Consider the following 23967-nt stretch of genomic DNA (forward strand, 5'->3'; position numbering starts at 1 on the left):
TCCTGACTCAATGACTCAAGCCGTAGCTGACTTTGTGAAATGAATCCAAACACAGTCAGATTTATTGGCATCCCTTGTGAGGCGAATGGAAAAAAATAATAAATCAAAGTAAAATAAGCAACAATATTGAGAAATAAACCTGTTTTATTAGCATTTTATGAAGAAATTGCGTATCCAAAATGATTTAAAGTACAGTCACACTTAATGAATTAGGTTATGTGTTCTGATGAGGTTCATTTGTCAGATTAAATTAAGAATCAAGCCCATATTTCATTACCAAAAAGCTTCTTTTTATTGGTCTGATGTTATAGAGTATCATCATAGTATCATATTTTAATTAGCTGAAGAAAAAGATAATCACAATTAACAAAAAAAGGCTTGGAAATATCACTGTATTTCCTATATCACTGTATATTAACCTATATAATGTGTTTCACTTAGTGAATTGAGATATTGAGATAAATTAATCTTCCAATAATACTGAAGTTTGCTGAGATGCACCTTTCATATTATAGCTCTCCATAACAACCATTCGATTCTTTCTGCATGCAGAAAGTGACGCCATAAACACTTTTTGTCCTACCAGTCAACTTGTAGTTTGCTGAACGCTTTGGACAGATGAGACTAAGATTGAGCTTTTCAACAATAAAAAAATAAATGGACAAATCATTGTCTAGAAAACCTGAAAGATGAGCTTGATAGAAGAGAAGTTAAGAGAAGACCCGGTATTCTGGACAAATCTGTGAGATTGTGCACAAAGCAAAATTTCTGCTAAGGATTTTACCACGTTTGCAATCGGTCCCATTCAATTTGACTGGCATTATCTGAAAATGATTTTGTTTTTCAGTGGCCTTTAATTAGTTTTGAGCTTACAGATATTAACACTTGTTGCCCTGCAGCATCAATAATTGCAACTAATTTTCCATTTGCAACATTAATGTAATATTAAGATTAACTCAATTATTTTTAATCTTTAATATTTAAACGATATTCTTCCTTGGAGGCAAAGTATAAATGAATTTGGAATGACAAGAAAGAGTAATTGACAGAGATGTGTGTCCTCTTAAACTTCCCACTCCCTATCTCCCCTTTTTCTCGGTTCTAGGTGTTGCAGATTTGTCCAAAGGACATGAGAGCAGATATTTGCGTTCACCTAAACCGCAAAGTTTTCAAAGAGCATCCGGCTTTCCGACTGGCCAGCGACGGGTGCCTCAGGGCTCTGGCTATGGAGTTTCAGACGATCCACTGCGCTCCTGGTGACTTGATCTACCACGCCGGCGAAAGTGTGGACAGCCTCTGTTTTGTGGTGTCTGGTTCCTTGGAAGTCATTCAGGATGATGAGGTGGTGGCTATTTTAGGTGAGCCTCCAAAGAACTCTTGACTCTGAAGAAAGACAGAAAACAGGTTTGATGAAAATCATATAACCGACTTTAATTGTTTGCTGGGCTGCACAGTGGCGCAGTTGGTAGAGCTGTTGCCTTGCAACACGAAGGTTCTGGGTTCGTTTCCCGGCCCCGGTCTTTCTGCATGGAGTTTGCATGTTCTCCCTGTGCCATGACCACAAAACCCAACATGGCTACTTTGCTATACCTAAAAAAGGAATATATTGATTTCTTTTCTGATGGGTTGCAACTAAAGTGAGTCACAAGTTATTTTAGTAAACATACATTTAGTGTTTTAAGGGCAAAATCCAGAGAAACACATTGTTGTTAGCATGTGCTGTTAATCATAATTAGCCATAATTAGCTAATACAACATATTTTTTTTACTTTAAATTGGACTATACCTAAGTTTCGCTTAATGTTAAGCCATAATCCAAGTTAGCTACACTGCTTAACATTTCTTAAAACAAATTAGGGACATTTAGGGATGCTTTCATAACTACTTACTAGCTCATACTAGCTCACATCTGCAATGGAGTACATTATGCCAAGTGAAATAATTTTTTCCTGACATCTAAAAAGAGATCATTTTGGGGTGCTGTGGTGGTGCAGGGGCAAAGCACAACCCATGCATTGAGGCTTTAGGCCTCATGCCGGTGGTCGCAGGTTCAATTCCCAGCCTGGTGACCTTTGCCATGTGTCTTCCCCATCTTTCATAACCCTCTTTCCTGTCAAACTACTCTCAAATAAAGGCCACCAGAGCCAACAAAACCTAAAAAAAAAAAAAGAGATCATTTTACAAAGTGGTGCATATGCGTTGATTTGATTCGATCTCATTAAATTGTTTCTTTCTAAGGTTTTGATGAAGATAGCTTTTGTATTTATCTCAGAACCTCATTAACTTAAAAAACCTGTCAGCGATGATGCACAACAATCTACTACGGTTTTTCATGATTACAAGAAAACATTTTTGTAGCAACGTTCCTAATCTTGCTTTTCTGTTTTTGTGCAGCAGCACTTTGTAAACCGTCACAGACTGCAGCGAAAACTGAGCTGCTCCAGGATCACTTTCTGCTGAGTGATGATTCAGGATTTGGACTAGAATTTGTTTGCTCCAGTCTGATACACAATCCTCTCTGCTGCACTTTGTGACCAATCTGACATTTTCAGTCTCAACAACAGTCAGTCTCATTACTTATTCTGGATCCATAGGCACTTTTTACAAAGATTTATCCCAATAAATGCATGAAGTGTAGAGGCAAAGGAGCAGAGAAAGATGCTAATGACTTCAATTCCGTACAATTTAATATAGTTATGTCAATACTGCAAAGTTTTCTTCAGAAATTGTCAACAGATTGGGTTTCTGAAGACAGAGATGAGGAATATTTCTTCCTCAGAGACATTGCTGTATGATTTTTCCCTCTTTTTGAGCCGAACGCCACAATCAAGAACTGTAGGATCGATACCGGTGTCACACACTCCTGACAGTGACATGTCCTGGACGTATGGCTGGGTCCAGTTTGTATTGATTTTCTTAGACGGCTTTGCCAATTTGTTGCTGGTTTGATACCATCTGTGAAATAAGGATCTTTAGGGGTCTAAATCAGTGGCTGCTCAACATTAACAAATGAAGAGAATAAAAAATGTGGACCTTCATTCACATGGGGAAAAGTTCCTCGTTAACCAACCAGAGTTATTCTCAAAAACAATATGCGGCGTAGCTCTTCATGCTGGCATTTGTAAACAAATATCAGAGGATATTCCTGGTATCAGAGAGGATTAGTCACGAGGAGCCAATATATCTTTTTCCTGGTCTAAACATAATGTTGAATCATGCTGAAATGATGCCTCTTGTTTTTCACTCCCCATATGGTCACGTTGAGCCTTTTAACTCATAATAGTTCCTAGCATGAGTCACAACCAGCAGCAGAGCGAGCACATATTCATTTAACTTCTCTATTAAATCAACCTTTATAAAAGAGACTAATCTATAATTCATAATCCTTTTCAGCATTAATAAATAACTTACTTGATCTCATTATTGAGCAGCTGAAGGCCTGTTATCAGAGCAATCCACAACTTGCTTTATTTTAAAAGTTCTTACGAAGCCTGAGACTTTCTAGCTCTTTTAAGATTTTATAAAAGTCATGTTTTTATAAATTAAAACAAAAGAGAAATCTTTTATTAAGGCTCAGTCATGTATTGAGTTAAGTGTTTGAGTGAATGCAGCCATTTGAGCAGCGCATGTTTACACAGACAGATTATATGAAACTGAAAAGACAAACAAATCGTTTGCCATATTGTTGTCTACAGTAAATGTCATGTTGGTGCAGCAGGTACAATTTATTGGAAATGATGTGTTGATCTATGAAAAAAAAGGTAAGCTGCTCATAAACCGTCTTTAAAGAGCCGCTTTCATGCGGTGACTAAACTTGTGTCTAGACGTCCTTAAACATGCAGTAAAGTTGTAACCTTGAGATAAAATAGGAATCAAGTCTGAGTGTATATAAGCAAAAATATGAGATCTGATGGATGAAATGTAATTCAGTAATAAAACTGGTTATCAAACACTTTTTAGGCTATTTTTGACACAATAATTTGCTAAAAGTATTTATACCCTTTGATTTTTTTTCCAGATTTTGTTTTTTTATTGTTTTTATTGAAATTTTACAGGACAGACAGAGAAAAATTAATACACAACAGTGAGGTAGAACTAAAATAAACAAAGCTTTATAAGACTTTTTACAAGTAAATACTAGCAGTGTGCATTCAGCGCCATTTACTCTGAAATCCCTAAATAGATGCATCATTTGCTGACATTTCTGGTATTTAACTTGTAGCCGGGATAAAAAAAATATATATTTGAAGAATTTAACTTTTTAAACCAGTTAACTCCAGAAAAAAAAATCTACAGATTCAATGAGGTTAATAAGTTACTTTTTAGGAAAAAGACGATAAAGTTTGAGTTATTCACTTTCAAAATGTAACAAAACACACCAGAAGTTAAAACAGACCAACAAAAAAAATGCATAGGATTTTTTAAGCATCAACCTGAAATCAGAAAGCGACACTGAAACCTAAATTTGTTCTCATGAAAGATAAACTCCATATCCAAATTCTAAAACATTCCTTAAATATGTTCATACTGTAATTCATCCTTTTTTAGATCCATCAGACATGCTTTTGTCTTTGCTAAACCACGTTTCAATGCAACTTCACTGTTTAAAATGTGTCCCCTCTCTGCAGGTAAAGGAGACGTATTTGGCGACGTTTTCTGGAAGGAGGTGACTCTGGCTCAGGCCTGCGCGAACGTCAGAGCGCTGACCTACTGCGACCTCCACGTCATTAAGCGTGACGCCCTGCAGAAGGTCCTGGAGTTCTACACGGCGTTCGCCAACCACTTCTCCAGGAACCTGCTGCTCACTTACAACCTGAGAAAGAGGGTGAGTGACCCTGCAGACGTCAACACGAGCAAAACACTCATCCGTTGCTTTATTTGGATTATTCAGGCCTAGCTGATTTCCAAAAGCAAGCTGTATGGACTCTAAAAATGTTAAGCTATACAAAAAGCTTTTTCAAACAACCTTTTTGCGTCTTTCTGCACCAGCTGAACTTGATCAATTCTAAAATTATTCATCCCTCTGACATTTTTTTTCTTCTAACTGGAAGTAATGATAACATTTTGGAGTGGACAGATTATTGACTTGAATTTGGTGGAGAATCTGTGAAGGGAGCTAAACATGGCTCAGAGGCTTTTCTCAAAGACTTGGAGCTCATTGTCAGAAATAACTTCACAAATTACCAGTAAAATCATACAGATTTTACTGGTAAAAGATTTTACTTGAGTTTATTACTGTAAACTCAAATTATATTTTTCTTCTAAACATTTTAAAGGGTATAAATAATTTTTGACTTTTTTTTATTGTTTTATTCCTCCTGGAATCTGACGTCTTGCTTGAAAGATCAAAGAAAATAATTTAAAATGTAAATCTCCCAGAGAGGAAAGGGGAAGAGAGAAGTACAGCTCCATAATCTCACAAATTTATTGTAATATTGTAATATCACGGTATGCTTTATGCATACTGTGAAGAACTGTCTGGACTATGACAAGTACTATTTCACTATTTAAGCTCCATACATTGAGGCTCTCTGTCCACGTAAGATATTCAGGGCCAAAAGTTTTACAAGCAACGCAAGTGGTCAAGCCATTAAGCAGCTCCAACTAAGTTGTTTTAAAGCCATCTATGCAAAAAAAACAACAACTTTTTAAAATAAAACCTTGTTGAGATGTAAATACTGTCTTGTAGCTGAATCGTCTTTAACTCAGGTTTTTTAATCACAACAGTCGTATTAACGCAATATTCCCAAATATTACTACACATTAAACTAGAATTTATTTACTTATTTTTGTTATTCAGCTGTTGACTTGAGTATATTTATTCAATGGGCGAAAGACATTTTAATTAATAGCTGTTTTAAATAAAAGCACCAGTAGATCAATTAGTGACGCCCATATAAATTCTTGTAAAATAAATTGAGAGAGCAACACTGAACAGCGATCTACTGGTCTGAACTCGCTTCTCTACAGACAGAGTTATATTTTAAAAGCTTTAAAACAATTGAAACTGTGATAAATAAAACTGGACGAGGGGTCAAACTCATCTTGGCACCAGATAGTGAGAAACTGCTGGAAAACTGCAGCATCTTAGGAGTTCAGGTTGCCATAGCAACGGATTATCTCAAGGTTTTTCAGACATCTTTGCTAGGGGCGTGTTTTCATTACCCTACGGGTCGACTCAGCAGAGTTCTCAACAAACTGGAGGTTTCAAAATGATCAAGACAAGTAACTGTTTTTATAAAACATTTTAATCTCTAATTCAGTTTTAATCATATCAAAGGATGAGGTTAAATCTGTTCTAGCAAAGTGACTGCAGGTCCAGATGATGGATTACATTCTGTAAATTAATTAGTGATGACTTTTCCAGAGAGCCAAATCTTTTCGTGTGTCCAGTCACCTTAGGTTCACATATGAACATGCAAACAACTACAGCTATAAATTAGAGAGTGGCTCTCTAATGCAAGCCGTCAGTTAGAGCACAGTTGGCATCACTTCTCATACAGGCTGACAGTTTTAATGGTTATCCCTGCTCTCACGGGGACCGTGAGTATAACAAAGGTCAGATGAATGTTGTAGAAACACAAGCAGTCACATGGGAAGGAGCAGGTTGGGAAAAAAAGACAAATGGTGTTTGGTAATAAGGGGGGAAAAAGTTGAAAACACCATGCAGACACAGCAAGAAGAATGCCTTAAACAGAAAAATACTGAAAAATAGGCAGATGACTCTGGAACAGAGTGTGCAGAGGGCAGAGCTGCTTATTGAGTGCAGTGTGATGAAACAGCGCTGGATAACAACCATCATCATCATCATTTATTGTCCCACATAAGAAGCAGGTCCTTCTGAAATTGCAGTATATTGATGATAAACAAAAAGGAACAAGCAGGAGTAACAGAGTAAACCTTGAAGATGATTGTCATCACAAAGCCCCACATTTAAAATCTAAAATTAGAGAATATTGTTGGTTGTATGAGACATCCTGACAAGGTCAGAAAAATATACAACCAAACACGTGTCACCGTTGATATGCCAGCACATTTTTAATACAGAATGTCTTTTTTTTATATCTGATTTACTTCAGTGTATTTTGGGTAAATAAAATTCATTCATATAATGGATTTAAAAATCCCATTTCAACTAAAGTGATATACGTTGGACAGTTTTACATATAGGAATGACAGAAACCCAGTTCTGTAAAGATAGAAGCATTTCAACCTTTTCCCAACATAAATGTATGATTTTGAAGAACATCATTTCTGAAGCTGTGGGTTCACTTATTCTAAGACTTTTAAAATGTAACCTCATCTGGGTCTGTAGCATGAAAGCAAAACCACAAAAGGCTACTTTTCACTAAATATGTAATAAATTGAGTAGAAATGGGACCCTAAAGTCAGGCTACAACCCCAGAACGGTTTAAATTTTTTTATTTATAATTAGATAAATGTGATCTTCAGCTTCTCCTTTAGGTCTGTGTCTGGTCAGACTCTGTAGAGCAAACAGGATGGTGAATGACAAATAGACAGGAAGTAGTTGATTACCCACCAGGAACTCCTTCAAGAAGAATCAAACCACAGCCAATTGTTTTCCTTGGAGAAGTAGCTGCAGAGAAAAACCGAGGATTGTTTCACCCGCGGGATCTCATTCTGCAAAAGAGTTAACTCTATAAGCTTGGAAATTCAAAAACTTTGGGAAACTTGTTGTCAGGATCCTTTTCTCAGGACAAACCTTGGAAGAATCAGTGGTAATAATCTACAATCCGATAATAAGCAGTCAGGGAAACGATCAGTCATTAACAAGGCAGGTAGATTAGAAACAGAACCCATAAAGCAACACTCAGAGTCCAGGTACGTAAATGAAGGGTCAGAGCCAGAATTCGAGTTGCTCACAATTCAAAGGCCAGAATCAAAGGTGTTGGTCAGGAGGTAGAAGAAGGTCAGGGACATGGACGTGGACATGGGCATGGACATGGACAGCTGGAAGGCTGTGACAAGGATGACGACAGACGATCTCGCGCTGAGTGCAGAGCAGGAGTTTATATTGGCAGCAGCACAGGTGGGAGCGATCAGCAGCCAACGGTAGCAGGAGAGTCAGAGCAAAGGAGCAGCATGAAACATGGCAGGAACACAGAAATCATGACAGGATATTAAGATAAGAGACACCAGAGCCAGCAATGCAGATGAGCAATCTCAACAGGCTGTTCGCCTCCATGCTACGTTGTGTTGATTCGCTGCTTAAAGGTAAATTATTGAGAGCATTATGGACATTCTTTCAAAAGGCATTATAAAACAAAACCTTTTCTGTTGGTTTTACGTGATTATCTAATTATCTAAGAAAGGGATGTGTTAAGTTTTCATCATCTTTAAGCCATAATCATCAAACATTTTAGTTTTCAATCTGTGTGTAATAAACTAACATCATTCCTTTTTTTAATTAAAATACAAAAAAAAGAGAGAAAAAAACCAACAAAAACAAGTTTGTGATGAAATTCTAATTTATTGAGATGCACCTGTTTGAGACTCGATCCGTCCGCGTCCTGCCAGGAAGTCTGGCAGCCGCTCTGAGGAGGCAGCCAGCCCCTTGTCACTCAGCACCTGCGTGGTTGTAGATGTCGTGTTTCTATGCAGGAGATAAAAACATAGCACTTAATTTGCTAAAAGGAGGTCCCACAGCAAAGGACCTTGTTTCAGCACATCCAGCTTTATTTTCTTCAGCTATCCCTGTGTGTGTGACAGGAAAAAAATAAAATAAAATAAGAAATGCTGTGCCACAGTCACAGCTTTGCATCTGCTGTGGGGGTAGAAGATACTCAGAGGAGCGCCTAAAGTGGCAGCTCTGCTCAAGTGGAGGATAGGAGGGGAGACATGTGAGAGCGTTGCTAGCAGTTCATGAGAAGAGACACCTACACACACGCACACACGCACACCCCCACACCCCCAAACACACACACACACACACACACACACACACACACACACACACACACACACACACACACACACACACACACACACACACAAAAACAATAAGAAATGGTACAGCAGGTTAGACTGCTCCCTGAGTTGGTCCCTGGATTTTATACCCATTTAACCCAACATGTGTAATTAGCTGAACATGTAAATAGTTGTGCAGCTCAGGGCTTCTGCTAACCACACCATGTTCATTTTGTCTGTAGACCTTTAGAGAATCAACCATTGTTGCCACATCCGAACAACCAAAGTGGGTTCTTCATAATAAGCTCATCTCCCGACTGAAAACAGAATAAAATCAATATGGATTCTGATCCTAATCCTTTGTGAGTGGAAAATGTTTCCACCTAACACAGCATATTCACTGGAGGTTCAACTAGAACTACTCTTTTCTCAGCAGCGACTTAAAAGCATACAGGGTGTTTAGGCTGTCAGAACAAACAGATCATAAGAAAAGGACTACAAGGCACAAAGACATAAAATAGCTGCTGGCTTTGGTGAAATGATGAATCCACTGCTCTGTGTTCACACAGCAAATTATTTATCGCTGCTGCATTAAATTTCAAGTCAAAGCAGTTTTTCAGAAAGGTTGGGAATGTTTAGCACCTAAATGTTTCCCAGAGATATGCACTTCAATAGCTTTTGGCATTATTATTAGTTTTATTTTTAATATCCAGGAGGATATGTGATTTTCTATTGCTTTTTTAAAGCTTCACTACTGTAGAAATACTGTCAGAAATTTATTGAATAACCTTGTGTTGGTGTAGATCCTCAGACATCCAGGGGATGAGAGTCCTGACGACTTCATTTGAGGGCAATTGAATTTCTTCTCTTGTTTCGTAAAGACTTTTCACCACTCATCTAAATGTTTTTTTCAGTTCCCATTCAGGACCCAGGAAGTCATTTAAAATAGAGCTGAAATGTTTTCAAGGAAGATAAGAGGAAGTCCGTTTGTCTCATTCTACTCGTGCACTTACAATCTTTGGTTTGTTGAGGCACTTGTTCTCATTGAAGCTGTTTGAGCTTGTTAGTTAGTTTTAAACGAAAAAGTCAACCACTTTACCAGCTGGATCTGTCTAATTAAAAAGACAAGTTCTTCTGATTTCCACGTAGAAAATCCGCAAATATAACCACTAAGCTAGCTCTGTCAGACGCTTAAGCTAGCGTCCATGCAAACTGTTTGTACTAATCTTATTAGAGAACATGCATCATATAAAACCTAGGTGTAACACTCAGTTACAATTTATTAAAGCTGCTCTTAAATCCTTATCTCAGATATAAACGGCTGTGATCAACAGTTCAAGCGTAGCTACCGATCATTACCTCATTCCTATGGTTAGCTTGTCCGGGAGAGTGTTAGTGCAAGATAGAATTGCCTGCATATAAAAAAGTAATCTCATCTGCTGCATCAGAGTCACTGTTCATCAGTGTGTTTCCTAAATGTACACTGCAGGACAAAACTGTGGACAGAGAGATGGATTGAGGGATTTAGTTTAATACTCTGTTCCTATAGCGCTTGTGAGACTTACCTCCTTTAAGCGTACAAGATAAAAGACCAACAAATTACATGCAGTCGAGGTACCAGTTATAAGAACAGCTCGACTTTAAGAACAAAGAAATAGGACTGTCTTACTTTTCAGGAGAAACAAATGTTAAAAATGCTATAAGGAATGAGTGAGGAAACTGGGATTTATTTTTCTGGCACTGCGTTTGATGATAAGCAGAAGTATAAAGAAGAAGAAAAGCCAACATAAGCTCTTCAATCGTGACTCTCAAATTGCAAAACTAGTACCAATGGACTAATGTTACACAACACTGAAGATATTGAATTCAAGTGTGAGCATGCGGCACTGTGTGTCATCATGGAGGTATAGCAAGGAAAGTATAAGGCATCACATCTAAAGCTGCACCCTTCAAACAAATGGGCAACCAGAGTTTGGTTCCCTTCATTTAAATGTCTTTGTAATTCTTTTTAGTTTCTGTTATCCTGGTTGCACTTGACTATTTACTGAGCCACTCTTGTTTTAAACAGTGGTAGAACCTCTGCTGTCTGTATAAAAAGGTTTGCTAAATATCATGTTTTTATTCTGTTTTCTACTTTGTAAAAAAGATTTAAAAAGCCGCTGTGAAATATTCTTTGTTTGTGCTAAGAAGATTAACGATAGTCTGACTAATATTCCAGTCAGTAGATATTGGTCATAGCTTAGTTTTGCACAAAATCCAGGGAAAACATCATTATGCGTTCACTGCTTTGTGGGTTTTATATGGACGAGTTGAAGAGATGCCTGTTTTTTAGTGGCTTGGTGAGTTTAAATTTTCTAGTTGGCAAGTTTGATTAAAGTAGCATGGATAACTATGCTAGTGTCATGCCAAGGATACTAATGAAAAACTGTCATGTTTGCAACTTAAAAGTTGTTTCTCCCTGGTAAACACGTTTCAGCCTTCATGTTTTTTTCAAATAAGTGAAAAGCTTAGCTGATGGGCACTAACTTTAGCTGTTTCTGATTAACCTTTGAAAGCTTTCAGTAATTGGAGGCATTAAAAATGTCATACAGGTAGAGCAGAGTTAAATAAAATGCCAACAGCCAGCATGCTGGACTTTTATTGCTTTAGTTTTCTTGATCATTATGTAATGTACAGGAGGCTGAAGTGGATAATGTAACGTACAGGAGGCTGAAGTGGATAATGAACCACAGAAACACGTTAATGTTTTTTTTTTCCATCTTGTTAGTGATCTTAATATTTTGCTGACAAACTCAAACCACTTAAATCTGACTGGAAGAACATTTTATTTCTTGCTAAGTCTTTTGAGTCTGTGTGTATCGGTAAGCGATAGACAAATCCCCGCAGCATGCTCTCCTTATTTTCATTCCTGGAAGCTGGCAGCAGTGCCAGTGGACAGGTTGTTGGCTCCAGCTGCACCAACATCAATGTGGTATTCTGCTAATTTTGGCTAGCTGCATCATTTTTGAAGCTTTCAGCCACACGGCACGTCAGCCAGCCTTCTTCTGCGTGCCGCCTTTTCTCGGGTAGAGCTGCTTCTGCTTTTCCTCACATGCAGCAGCTGTTTTGATGTCGTTTGCTACATTAGGACTCGCTATATCATTTAGCGTAATAGGTACTGCGTGACACAGTTGGTAAAGTTGTGATGTTAAATGAACAGAGGCTGCATTGAAGTTTGTAAATGATGATGTAATTCGGTATGTATGTTTCTCATCTCCTTATTCTATTAGAACTCGTTTTTATGAAGTTTTTATTCAAAAGCATGCAAGATTAAGTGCCTTGAAAGATGTAGTAGCAGTCAGCCGCCTGGTGGTACGCTCACTGTGTATCTTTGCCGAAGGCGTGATATGAACTTTCTATGTCTCTTATGGGAAATGTTTTCTTTAGGAGTGACATTTACAACATGCACACACTTTGAAATGTTGACAGTTTCTCTGACAAATCTCTGCAGTCAGCAAGGGCCTTCAAACTGATGTCTTGTTTTTGTTCCCGCTTCCCTTGAAGAAACATGGATTTAAGACAGAGCTCTAAGACAGAGCCGTGCAAAGAATACACAATACTTATACAGATTTTTCTGGCTTTGTTGCGTCACAAGAAAATTTTATTCTTTTATTTGGATTTTATGCAAAACATGAAGAAAATCCATAAAACTACAAAGTTGAAAAGTGTTCCATGCACTTGTATGAAGTTAGTTTACTCTGATACTCCTAAATAAAAAGCAGGAAAATCAACTGGCTTGTTGTAAATCCAGCTGCTCTTTGAAGGCTAGAGAACATTAGTGAACAAACAGCATCATAAAAACGCCAATTCTAGAAGAAAAACTTGTCAGCGACTGATAAATTCTGGAGACTGAGAAAAAGATTCAGTTTTCAACAGGACAAGGAAGCTAAATTCACACTCAGAGCGACAAGAGTCTGGTTTGGCTCTTTAGGTGTTAAATGCATAGAGAAAGGTCAGACTTAAGCACTACTGAAGAATCTGTGGCAACTCTTAACAATTGTGTGTTAACAGATGCTGCCCATCGAACCTGACTGAGCTTGAGCCAATTTGAAAACAGTGGGCAAAACCTTCTGTAGATGCGCACAGCTGGTGTAGACTCAACAGAAAAGACACTGAGCTGTAATTGGAGGGAGAAGTGGTTCTCCAAAATAATGACTCAGGAGGGCTGAATGCAAAAGCAAAACACAGTTTGGAGTTTTATTTGTAACTTTTTGAAAACCCTGTGTTCATTTACTGTCAGTTCTCATTAATTCAGTTTCTCAATCACATAAAATCCCAATTAAACAACTACATGTAAAATGTAAAGGTTAAATGTAATAAAAAAATCTCGACCGTCTCTCACTTTTGCCACATTAATGAACTTAAAAACTACAGCGTCTGCAAAGAAATGAAGAAAGAAAGTGTGTACTTTTTGCTGTTAAGAGGTATCGGACAAATAAGAACAGATGAACAAGTTTAGAAGTATAAAATAATTTCACTTTCAACGTTTCAAAATGTTGCCAAATGATTGAATGAGCTGCTCCTCTTCCTCCTCGACCAGCTTTACTGCTGCCGCTTCAACATTTGAAATTTCCTCCATTTTGTTCAACTTCACCGTCTCTTTCGCTTGTTGCTATGGACCGATGGGGTGGAGTCATGTGACTACAGACTGTACACTTAACGCAGCTAACGTAAGCCTACCGATCCACTTCCTAAAAAAAAAAAAGGACTTTGCCTTTCGATATTTAACAGAAAATATCGACGTGGGTAGAATGATGTTAATTTTTGGTTTATGGCTAGCACAAGGTCTAATAAAACAATGTTTATTGTTTTATTAGTCCCCACTTGGACCACCAAGTGTGGAAATTTTACCAGGAAAAAACAAAGTAGAAGAAAAATCCCCATTAAAGAACAGAATTTCTTGTGTCTGGTCAAAACCTTTATCAATCAGATGTACATGATGCCTAACACTCTGGTTGACGTGAGCTCTGTAACTTCTGTTGCAGATTGTCTTCCGGAAGATCAGCGATGTGAAACGGGAGGAGGAGGAACGGCAGCGTCGCAAAAACGAAGCGCCTCTGAACCTGCCTCCGGATCACCCGGTACGGAAACTCTTCCAGCGCTTCCGGCAGCAGAAGGAAGCCCGCATGGCAACCCAGAAACAGGAGCTCAACGAACAGGACATCGAGAAAGGTCCGGTCTACGTGGACGTGTCGATGGTTAAAGCTCCTGTTACAACCACCAGCATCGTCACGGTGACAGAAAGCCCAGCAACACCGTCCTCATCGGCCCCTTCACCTTCAACGCCAACCAGTTGCCCCCCCACAGACAAGGCGAAGCTGCAGGTGCCTTCAGCAGTCGCTCTGGCGGCGTGCCGACCCACAGAGCCGGTCAAAGTCAAAGGCTGGGGCCGCTTCAAGGAGTCCATGGCAAAAGCCGACAACTGGAACAAGGTGGCCAAAGCCGAGTCCATGGAGACTTTACCCGAGCGGACCACCGAGCACGAGCCGCACACCACCCTCAAGAAGACGGACTCGTGCGACAGTGGGATCACCAAAAGTGACCTACGCCTGGACAAAGTGGGCGAGTTCCGCATGACTCCTCAGGACCGCAGTCCCGCCCAGCCTCCAGAAACCAGGCATGCCTTCTACCCCATCCCAGAGCAGACTCTCCAGGCCTCACTTCAGGAGCTCAAGATGGAGCTGAAGGAGGACATCAAGAATCTGAGTGTGCGAATGTCCGGCCTGGAGACGCAGCTCGCCGAAGTGCTCAAACTCCTCAGAGCCAGGAAATCCAGTACCGGTTCGGAGCAGCCGCTTTTTGACATTTCGAGGCCCACTTCGCCAGAACTGGACAAGGAGGACATTTTTTCATGAGGAACAGAGGCGCTCGGTCAGGTAAACGGCAATCCGTGAGCTCAGCTGGAATCCAGTAATGATGAGATTGCTTGGATAGCTGAGGCGGCGCACAGCACACCATCTGCATGAGGCGTGGTCCGAGAGACCCACCCACCTTAACATGAGGTGTGCCCGCTGGTTAACGTGGGACCGTCAACGGTTACGGTGTTCGTAGCACTCAACGCTTGAAGGTTATGTAACAAAATGACAGAAAAATGTTTGTACATAATTTATTTTTCCACTGTGCCATGTTGGAAAAAAACAAAAAATTACCGTGCTTAGTTCAATTTTATCTCAGAACTTACTGCAGAGTCGTAAGTATTGGGAAGCCCCAATGGAGGCAGCATGACCTGCTGGTTTGTTATTGAATCATTCGTATGAAACTCTTTGCATGTCATATAAAATAGATGTGTACCCTGTTACTGCAGACGGGGGCCATATTTGATTAATTGAGGCTGCACAGCGAGTCATTTGCATTATTTCAGTCAGAAAGAGCCGACTCCATCCAGATGTTAGAACAATCCTGCAGTAATTTCCTCAGACACATCTCTTATTAAAATCTGCCGGGATCAGTATGAATTATACAACAGATAACTCTGGCCGGGGCAATCCTATTTCCAAAAAAAAAAAGAAAAAAACATTCTTGAGCAGAACTTACAACGTCATTTGCATAAAGCACTAATGGATGTGCTAGATAGAAAATGAATTTAAATGCTAACCAGTGAGCCTGCAGTGAGGAAGTTATCCATCTTTGCTGAAGTCTAGCATTCGCTAATCTCATCTGGGAGCGCTGCAGCCATATACATGATGCACTGTTGTGTGAAAGTTATGCGTTTTTTACCTATGGGGATGTGTTGGGTAATCTGATAATGCAAACTGCAGCATTTGTTGTGGCTCTGCACCTTACCTTCTTCTGGAAATCTCATGAGCCTATAAAGGAATGCCCACTGGGACGATGTTTCTAAAATAATATGTGCTAATGTGTATTTATCGAAGAATAGGCTGACATAATGTTGCATAAAACCACTGGGTAACCTGCACCTGATAATAATCTGCCATGACATAACAGCGTCACAGATTCAACTCCCTGCTGCAGTGCATGATGCACTTCGTTTCCAACTCGACTACTTCTGCATGATTCTTATTTTTATATTTTTTCTAATCCTTTTTTTTTTTAAACAGTGACATTGTGTTGCAGCCCAATAGTTCAAAAATATCTCCTAAATTCTCTCTAGTCCTAAAAACAATACTTATATCTCACAGTTTTCGTTGGATGTAACCACTTATGAAGTAAGCTGAGCTCAGCTTCTCTTGCTGGAAAAAATTGATTATTTTACAGAAAAATGTTTATCATTCTCATAAATGGAGGCAAAGCCTGCAATTTGGTCTTTTTGAGCATAAATACTCCAGATCAGTGTTTAAAATGCAAAAAAACCCCATCTTGAATGCAAATAAACTCAGACATTTACTTCTAAAACAGCGATATATTTAGAGTCTTGTGTTGTTTCGGTGTTGCTTTAAAGTAAACATTTATTTGTTTAACTCAGTTTTTGTGCATTAACCCATCAGAAGCTCACAAAGTCATGATTTCATCATCTGGCTTTCTCAAATAACTAAAAGGCATTAAAAATATTATATTAGTAATCCTAAAAGACAGAAACCTGGAAAACAGGAAAAAAGTGAATAAAGAAAAAAGTTGTTTTTCTTCATTATACAGTTTATGTTTCGATTTGGTTTCAAATGAATATTTTAAAATGTAACATGAGATGCAACAAAAACATCAAGAACACATTTGCCACTGATGCTGCATGTTTAATTTACATTTACTTATATGTTTATATTTAATATTAAAAAAACCTTCATGTACATATCTGACATGTAGTTGACTGTGAGAAGCCTGCAGATTGCACTACAAAATCGATACTTTTTTTATTTTACTTTGAGCCTGTAATTGTCACTATATTTTTGGGCAACATTATTATTGAAAAGTTATTGATTTCAATAACTCAATTCACTAAGTGAAACATATTGCTTCAATAACTGACACACAAACTGATGATTTCAAGCCTTTATTTCTGCTAATTATGATGATTTTCTGCCTAATGATGATGAAAAAAAACGTTTAAGAAGAAAAAAATATTACATGAGAGCAATAAAATGACGTTTTAAATACATAAATGTGGGCTTAATGCTTAATGTTTAATACCTGCTATTTTTAAAAGCCAATTATTTTATTCTGACAAATGACTCTAATCAGAAAAACACATATTCTAATATGTTCAATATGACGGTACACATGTATTTTACATATTTTACTGCCTTCCATAATTACAAGAAATTAGAAGAACTATTATAGTTCTTAAATATTAGAAATGTAAAAATAAACAAGAACAAAAATAAAATGTTCAGGTCAGAAAAAAAATATTCACCAAAAAAATTGACAAATGGATGAGAGTTAAAAATTTATTGCCAAATATGTTGAATTTTTAAAAAATCCTGCCATTTTTTTGGCGCATATTAAAAACCAAAGTAGACGCTCTATAGTTGATGAACTGAAATACATCACACAGTCCAGTCATTTTGAGCTGATGTACAATTTACAGTTTGCTGAATCTAAAATCACAGCTAAAGTCATTTTCTGCGACTAAAATAAGCAATTCTCTGTAATATTTAATGTTCCCTGCATGATATGTTTTATTTTTTTCCCCATTTAAGGAGCTACAAGGCGAGCTGAAATGGACACAGCAAAGGGAAAAGCCACGCTTCGGTTCCATTGCATCCATTTTCATTAAATATTAAGCTCGCATAAATAAACGGGGATGTCTTCACAGAAGGGAGAACTTGTTTTGGTTTGGTGCCAAGTTTTTTTTTTTCTGCTTCTACAAGCGATTCGGTTGCTGGGTAGGAAAAAAAACAGAAACGCGGGCGCCTTCTTGCGCTCAAACCACAAACGAGTGACAGAGATGCTGATCATGTTTAAGGATGATGATCAAAGGGAGATCAGTCAGCAACGTGGGGAATTTAGACACTTTGAGGATAAGAATTATGTAGAAGATCAAAATGTGATCAAAGCCGCAAAATCATTTCTGACATATCCTAAACCGTTTAATAACCTCATTACATGTGAATTTATCACACGTTTTTCTTTTGAACATCCTGACGGATCTGATGGATTCCGTGGGAAACTACGGAGGATGTTTTTCATATGTGGTCTTTTTGTTTAGGATTATGAGGCACAGGTGATAAATCTAGTAAAGAAATAATGCATAAATAACACAGATAATAATAATAATAATAACACTATTTATAGCCCTTGAACTTTTCCAAAGTATTTTATTTATTTTTTAATGCAATGAGACAACAGAAACAGAAAGTAGTGCAAAAAAATATGAAGCGTAAGAAAACCTTTTTTTTATTTTTATTTTTTTTAACTTTTTACCAGAAATAGAGCAAATCAAACTGAATCCTCTACCTACATTTCCTCTGCATTGTGTCTCGACCAGACACTTTTTTCCCCCATATTTCTTCTAAAATAAATTCTGATCAGTCAGATTAAGTGAAGAACACCCATCTGTTCCCCGATGGGGATTGGATTTAGGTCAGGACTTTGACTACGCCATCCTAACGTATGAATATTGCTTAAAACCACGTTGTTACAGCTGTGGCTTTAGGACGGTATTCACCATGTTTAAGTGTTTTGTATTTTTTTAGGTTTCCACAAGTTTTTCCTTCAGGGATTGCACCTTATTTAGCTCCATTCATCTTCTCATTAAAGGCTTCCCCACAGCATGATGCTGCCATTGCCAAGTTTCACCATGATGGTGTGTTCAGGGTGTTGGCGTTAGTGCTTCGCATGTAGGTCGAAATGTGCAATAAATAATTCTTGTTACTTCCTCTTTGTCATTCACCCATGAAGGCCAAACTTGGGATACAGCTTAGTAACCCGACCCTGCTTCTCCATGACATGATGTCCTCTAGATTAGCTTCTCTAAGTATTGGATTTTGTTTATGGTTATCAGAGTAAAGGGGGGGAGAGGGGGGGAGTGAAAACAAATCCTAATCTTCCCACCACTTCACTGTCACCCACTACTTTGTGTTTCTCTGCCAAATAAAACCCCGATCACAGCGAAGTGAACTTCCTGTTTCCAATGTGACGGTTGTCGGGGTGTGAAAACTTTTCGCAAGTCTCCGTGTGCATCGTGTTTGGGAGCGGCGAGAATGCGCACACCGGTACTTTGCTCACGTGGGTTTTTAAGGAGCAGGTGTGCATCAGAAACAGCTGAGTTCGGAAGAACGTGAGGCTGATTGATGGCGGCGGACGTCTCCCCCCCCCCCTGGACAGCGGCATTAGAGGCTTATTTTCTGCCCACTCTGTTGAAATTGCTTTAAGAAAATGAAACCCAGCTAAACACTCTCGGAGCTGATGGATCGAGACAGGAGTGTAGTCTCAATCCATCTGACTAATTACTGCTGCAGAAAATGAGGTATATTAAACTACGTTACTAGCAGAAGCAGCAGACTGTAGGCATTACTTGTTGCTGGTTTTAATATAAAAGCTGAAACAAAGTCAGATTATCATTACTATTATTATTTAAATACTTTCCGTGGCAGTGGCCGCCTTCGCTCTTTGACTCGTTTGGATTAGCGCTCATTTAATTTCTCAGTTAAACGCGTTTGGCCATCCCACAGACTCGACTCCCACACATTAGGGATTCACTCTGCATGTTACAGCAGCACTCACTGTATTCACCCCTGACACCAACATCTTACTATGCAACCACTCCTGAATAACAGCCCCCAAATATAGCCAGGCTATTATTTCCCCTCTGCTTCCAGCCGGTGCGATGAGCTCCGGCGTTGGACTTCCAGGACGAAAATCTTTCAAACGTGTCCTGATTTTTCACCTTCCCATCCGACAAAAGGAAGCTTGTTTTGTATTAAATAAAATCAAATTTTCTCAAGCTGAAATGACATGATTTCATCGAGCATGTAAAACGGTTTTAACGGCGGTATAAGTGATTGTAAATTCTTTTGTAATGAGAGGATTTTTATCCGTGCGGATTTTAAGTCTCACAATGACAGCTTTAAGATGAAAACCCCGAGTCACGGGGTTGAAACTGTATATCTTTGAATGTTAGAACTTGAAAACATGAACTTTTATGAACATTAAGGAGGCGATATTTTCCCTCTTTTTTTTGTCCTAATCCAGCTGAGAGCATATTTATTTTTTACAACAGATGTTTTTCTTGTACTTTGAAAAAAAAAAATGTGAATGATGATATTCTTTTGACTTGTTTTGTTTCACCACTGACACAGATGAATGAAATGGTTTGTAAACTTTCTCTTAATATTATTATCACTTTGACTATGTATTTTCATGTTATGTTAATAGGACACTGGCGACGCATTTAGCTTTTGTTAGATGAAATCACGTCGTTTTTTAAATTGTAAAATGTGCATTTGTTTTTAGCTGAAAACTCGAGATTGCGTCACCATTTAGAGTCCAAAAGCCTGGAAACGGCTTGTGGGGGGAGGGGGGGGGGAACCATCTCCCACACTCTTGTTTCAAGGCCATAAATATTTGACAATTCAGATCCTTAAAAGCAATATGTAGCTCTGCGCTTTAACATTTAGACACACCTTGTGACGGAAATGCTTAAACTACTGCACTAACCCATCTCATTGACCCTCACGTTACCTTGGAGAAGCATGCAAACTCGTGCCTTTGTATTAATGTTTCCCCCCACCGACTCCTCGCCCAGCCTGCAGACAGAAAAGCGGTCTTCATGATCCAAATTACCGTCGCTCCACTGAAATGATTTGAACAAAGATCTATTTTTGTGGTCAGCTCTAGAAAGCTGCCTGAAAGACAAAAAAAAAAGAAGATGCGGATATAAACATATGCACAAGTTATAAAGCAATGATAGGATTCTATATAAAGAGCAAAGTTTGAATTTGGTGTATGTATTATGCACATGCCTCTATGTTAACACGTCCTGTGTTGGGAGATGTACTATTTCAAGCACAATGGGAGCTCTTTGTTATGAAATGTGACATACTGTGCTCTTCATAATAAATATTTTATACATATTGCATCCTTTCTCTCTGCTTCACCCGCCCCCTCCATGCGAGGTATGTTTCTGTTTTCTGCTCCACTGCTGACGGTAAACACTAATCTTTAAGACGCTGTAACCAAGCAGGTGGATTCTTCAGCGTGAGCTTCTTATGTCAGATAAACCTCGCAGTTTTGTGCTCATTTAAGAGGATTCTTGGCTGACCCTCGGCTCGCGTTGATCCAACTTACTGCCACAGACGTGATAATCCCACAGAAAGAAATCAGCTAATGGAAACGGCCCCAGCTTCAACAGGAGAAACTTTACGGAAGACTTCAATTTAAAACACAAATGAAATTAATTGCTTGGAAATCATATTGGAAAAACATGTTTTTCTAACATGAAACTATTTATCGTGACAAATAGTTTGAACAGCTTAGAGATTGTGTTTTCTTATTGATGGAGATTCCTAACTGAGGTTTAATGGAAAGAGTGATGCTGTTTTTAAAATTCATGACAAAAATCCCTGATAAGATTCTCAAACTATGATTCAAGAAATACTGGTGGACCTCGAACCGTATTGATTTGGACAGAAAATGTCAGGAAACCCATTTGTTTTCTGGTTCTGTAATATTCAAAAATCAACCAGATTTGCTGCTTGTCTCTGTTATTAAACTACTATTAACAATACAAGCAAAAACCATCATGTTCACTGACAGATGTAAGGCGTGTTTGAAACTCGTCATTGTTTTTCTTGTCAGCATTAAGTGCTACTATAAAAAATAAAATCCACTTTTGTCTCGTCATTTGAACATGTAACTATGAATAAAATAGCAAAAATAGCTTTTTTTAAATTGTAATCTTTATTAAAATTATGGACATAGACATTTGGCACATTGATAGTTACACATTTTCAGCAGTTTTTACCAGAAACAAACTAACATCTATATAAATAACTTGTACTGACAGGTGAGTCTGGGGACGTTTTCTGTTCCCATCGTGTCTGTAATGTAGAGGAACATAACCGATACGTTACTGTGATTTCACATGTCTGCTACATCCTGATTAAACGTGTATAGAGCAGAACCTGGGTCAGGTTTCTGCTGCTTCCCTCTGCAGTCCGACTGACCAGCGGCTTTTAGCAGTAAACATTGCACTTCTCCGATTTACTGCACCACTGAGCAATATCTTATCAAAGCCGTACAATGAAGACAGACTCCGGGGTCGAGCGTTTTTTTTGTTTTTTGGGGGGGTTTTTTTGCTTTGCGGTGCAGCTTTGCTCTGCAGCAGAACTTGGGCTGTGTTTCGGACACTCGCCGTGGCTGTCGGTCAGGTCTGCCACAGCTCTGCAGCCAGCGGGTTGTCCTGGTTGTCCGGCAGCAGGGATTCTCACTTTTCCAGAAAGTCAAGGTGACTCACGGTGGGGAAGAAGTTCGCTCAAGTCCAACCTGAGCAAAGCAGTAGAGGAAGGCGAGCATCGGCAGAGCGACGGTGGACCACCCTGAAACGAGAAGCGACGTAACTGGTTAACGTCTGGTGAGTACAGTCATGACCACTCATCAGATCTGTTTGCATCATTTCCTCCTCAACATAAATAAATGCTGATCAGCTCAACTTGTATTCAGTTCACTCAGTCTCTGCAATAACGCGTTTTTGTTCCTCTTTTGCTATTTATAGCCAATTGTTGGAGGTTCGAGCGAAAGCAGCAGGTATAGGACGGCCGTCTGCGCCTCCTCCCAGGCTGGCCTCCGTCCAAATTATCTCAGAAACCTGCACCTGCACCCACAATGCTTTTCAAGGGTCTATTCTCTTCTATTCATGTCAAAATCTAATTCACATACACATGAGCTGCTTAAAGCGCAGCTGAGCCGTCGGCCACTTCTCTACAGCGAACAGTTAAAACAGGAGGATGAGGAGAAGACGTTTTATTTTCACCAAGTTTTATATTTTACGAGGAAAAAGAGGTGAATGTTGAGCACAATTCTGGAAAATAAGTGTAAAAAAAAAGCCATCATTTATGCAGTTGCGTAATGTCACGTTATAATTTGAGTACATGTATTCAGTGGTTAAACATAGTTGTTTTTTTTGTTTGTTTGTTTTACAGAGATGCCCTAGTTTTACAAATAAAGATACAATAATAACAATCCTTTAATAACTGAGCTAAAGTTGGAATAGTTTTGAGTGGATCCAAATTTGGCCCTGCAGCAAATGGAGATAATGCAGATGGACGCTTTTTGTGATTTTCAGAATGAGATTTTCAATGGAAAACGTACATTTTCTTAATGACGTAGCAAGCAGGGTCATAAATGCATTACTTTTTTTTTTTACAGAAAATACATATTTGGGGTTATTAAACTTGGCTAAATACAGGAGCAATTTTTACTGAAAGTTTCTTTAGACCAACTAAATAGAAAACACTTTTCTTTTAAGACAAACATCAGAGACCCTTTCCAGTGGATATAATTTTTTTTCCTTCCTTGTGTGTTGTTGAATGTTCAATTTATTGCTAAACAAGTAAAAAGAAAATAATGGACAACATATTTTATTTTTCAACTGAAAAAAAGCATTTTCTAACCTTTATTTGACTTTGCGTAAGTAAATTTGCGGTTCCGTCATAAAATGTTATGTTGAATTATAGACGATTTTTACAAAACTTTTAATGCTTTCTACATATCAGGTTGTAGCCAACCACTGAAACTCCTGTTAAACTTTAACGTGATGAAGGATCAGCTAGTTAATAACACGACAGTAATATTTACATTAACCTGAACAGAAACCAGTTTCAGCAGCAGAAAAAACACCCTTTCAAACTGGAAGTTTCTTTTTCAAGAATGAATAAATATTAAAAGTAAGGGAGCGGAAGACACATCTGTTGCCTTGAGCTCTTTGAAATACCAGGAGGTTTGAAATCTGGTACGGTGAGGTGAAAATGGGTCATCATTGGGTCTCTCAGCAGGATAATGATTCAAACCATGTGAGCAAATCGACAAAGAAACGTTTCCCCCAGACACAAAATAAACCGTCTCTCGTGGCCATCTCCAGAACAAAATACTAAAGAAAACCAGTAAAGT

At 38.5% G+C, this 23967-nt stretch overlaps 2 protein-coding genes across 9 annotated transcripts in view; one reads left to right on the plus strand and one right to left on the minus strand.

Moving 5' to 3' along the window:
• kcnh1a (potassium voltage-gated channel, subfamily H (eag-related), member 1a) overlaps positions 1-20933 on the plus strand; it is an 81745-nt gene extending 60812 nt beyond the window's left edge. For all 4 annotated transcript variants that reach the window (XM_081616705.1, XM_008428788.3, XM_081616706.1 and 1 more), the window contains 3 exons: positions 1106-1358; positions 4629-4825; positions 13953-20933. In XM_081616705.1, coding sequence (XP_081472831.1) covers positions 1106-1358; positions 4629-4825; positions 13953-14822 — 1320 coding nt within the window. In that variant the 3' untranslated portion in view covers positions 14823-20933. The remainder of the gene's footprint in view (positions 1-1105; positions 1359-4628; positions 4826-13952) is intronic.
• The window catches only part of hhat (hedgehog acyltransferase), a 33431-nt gene continuing 17939 nt past the window's right edge, over positions 8476-23967 (minus strand). For 4 of the 5 annotated variants that reach the window (XM_017308768.2, XM_008428785.3, XM_008428782.3 and 1 more), the window contains one exon: positions 21737-22397. In XM_017308768.2, the coding sequence (XP_017164257.2) occupies positions 22312-22397 (86 nt within the window). In that variant the 3' untranslated portion in view covers positions 21737-22311. Of the gene's footprint in view, positions 8615-21736; positions 22398-23967 lie in introns of those variants that run through there. The other variant, XM_081616707.1, reaches the window with a different exon arrangement.

This window comes from Poecilia reticulata, chromosome 15 (genome assembly GCF_904066995.2).
Source record: "Poecilia reticulata chromosome 15, P_reticulata-male-v2, whole genome shotgun sequence".
Classification (NCBI taxonomy): domain Eukaryota; kingdom Metazoa; phylum Chordata; class Actinopteri; order Cyprinodontiformes; family Poeciliidae; genus Poecilia; species Poecilia reticulata.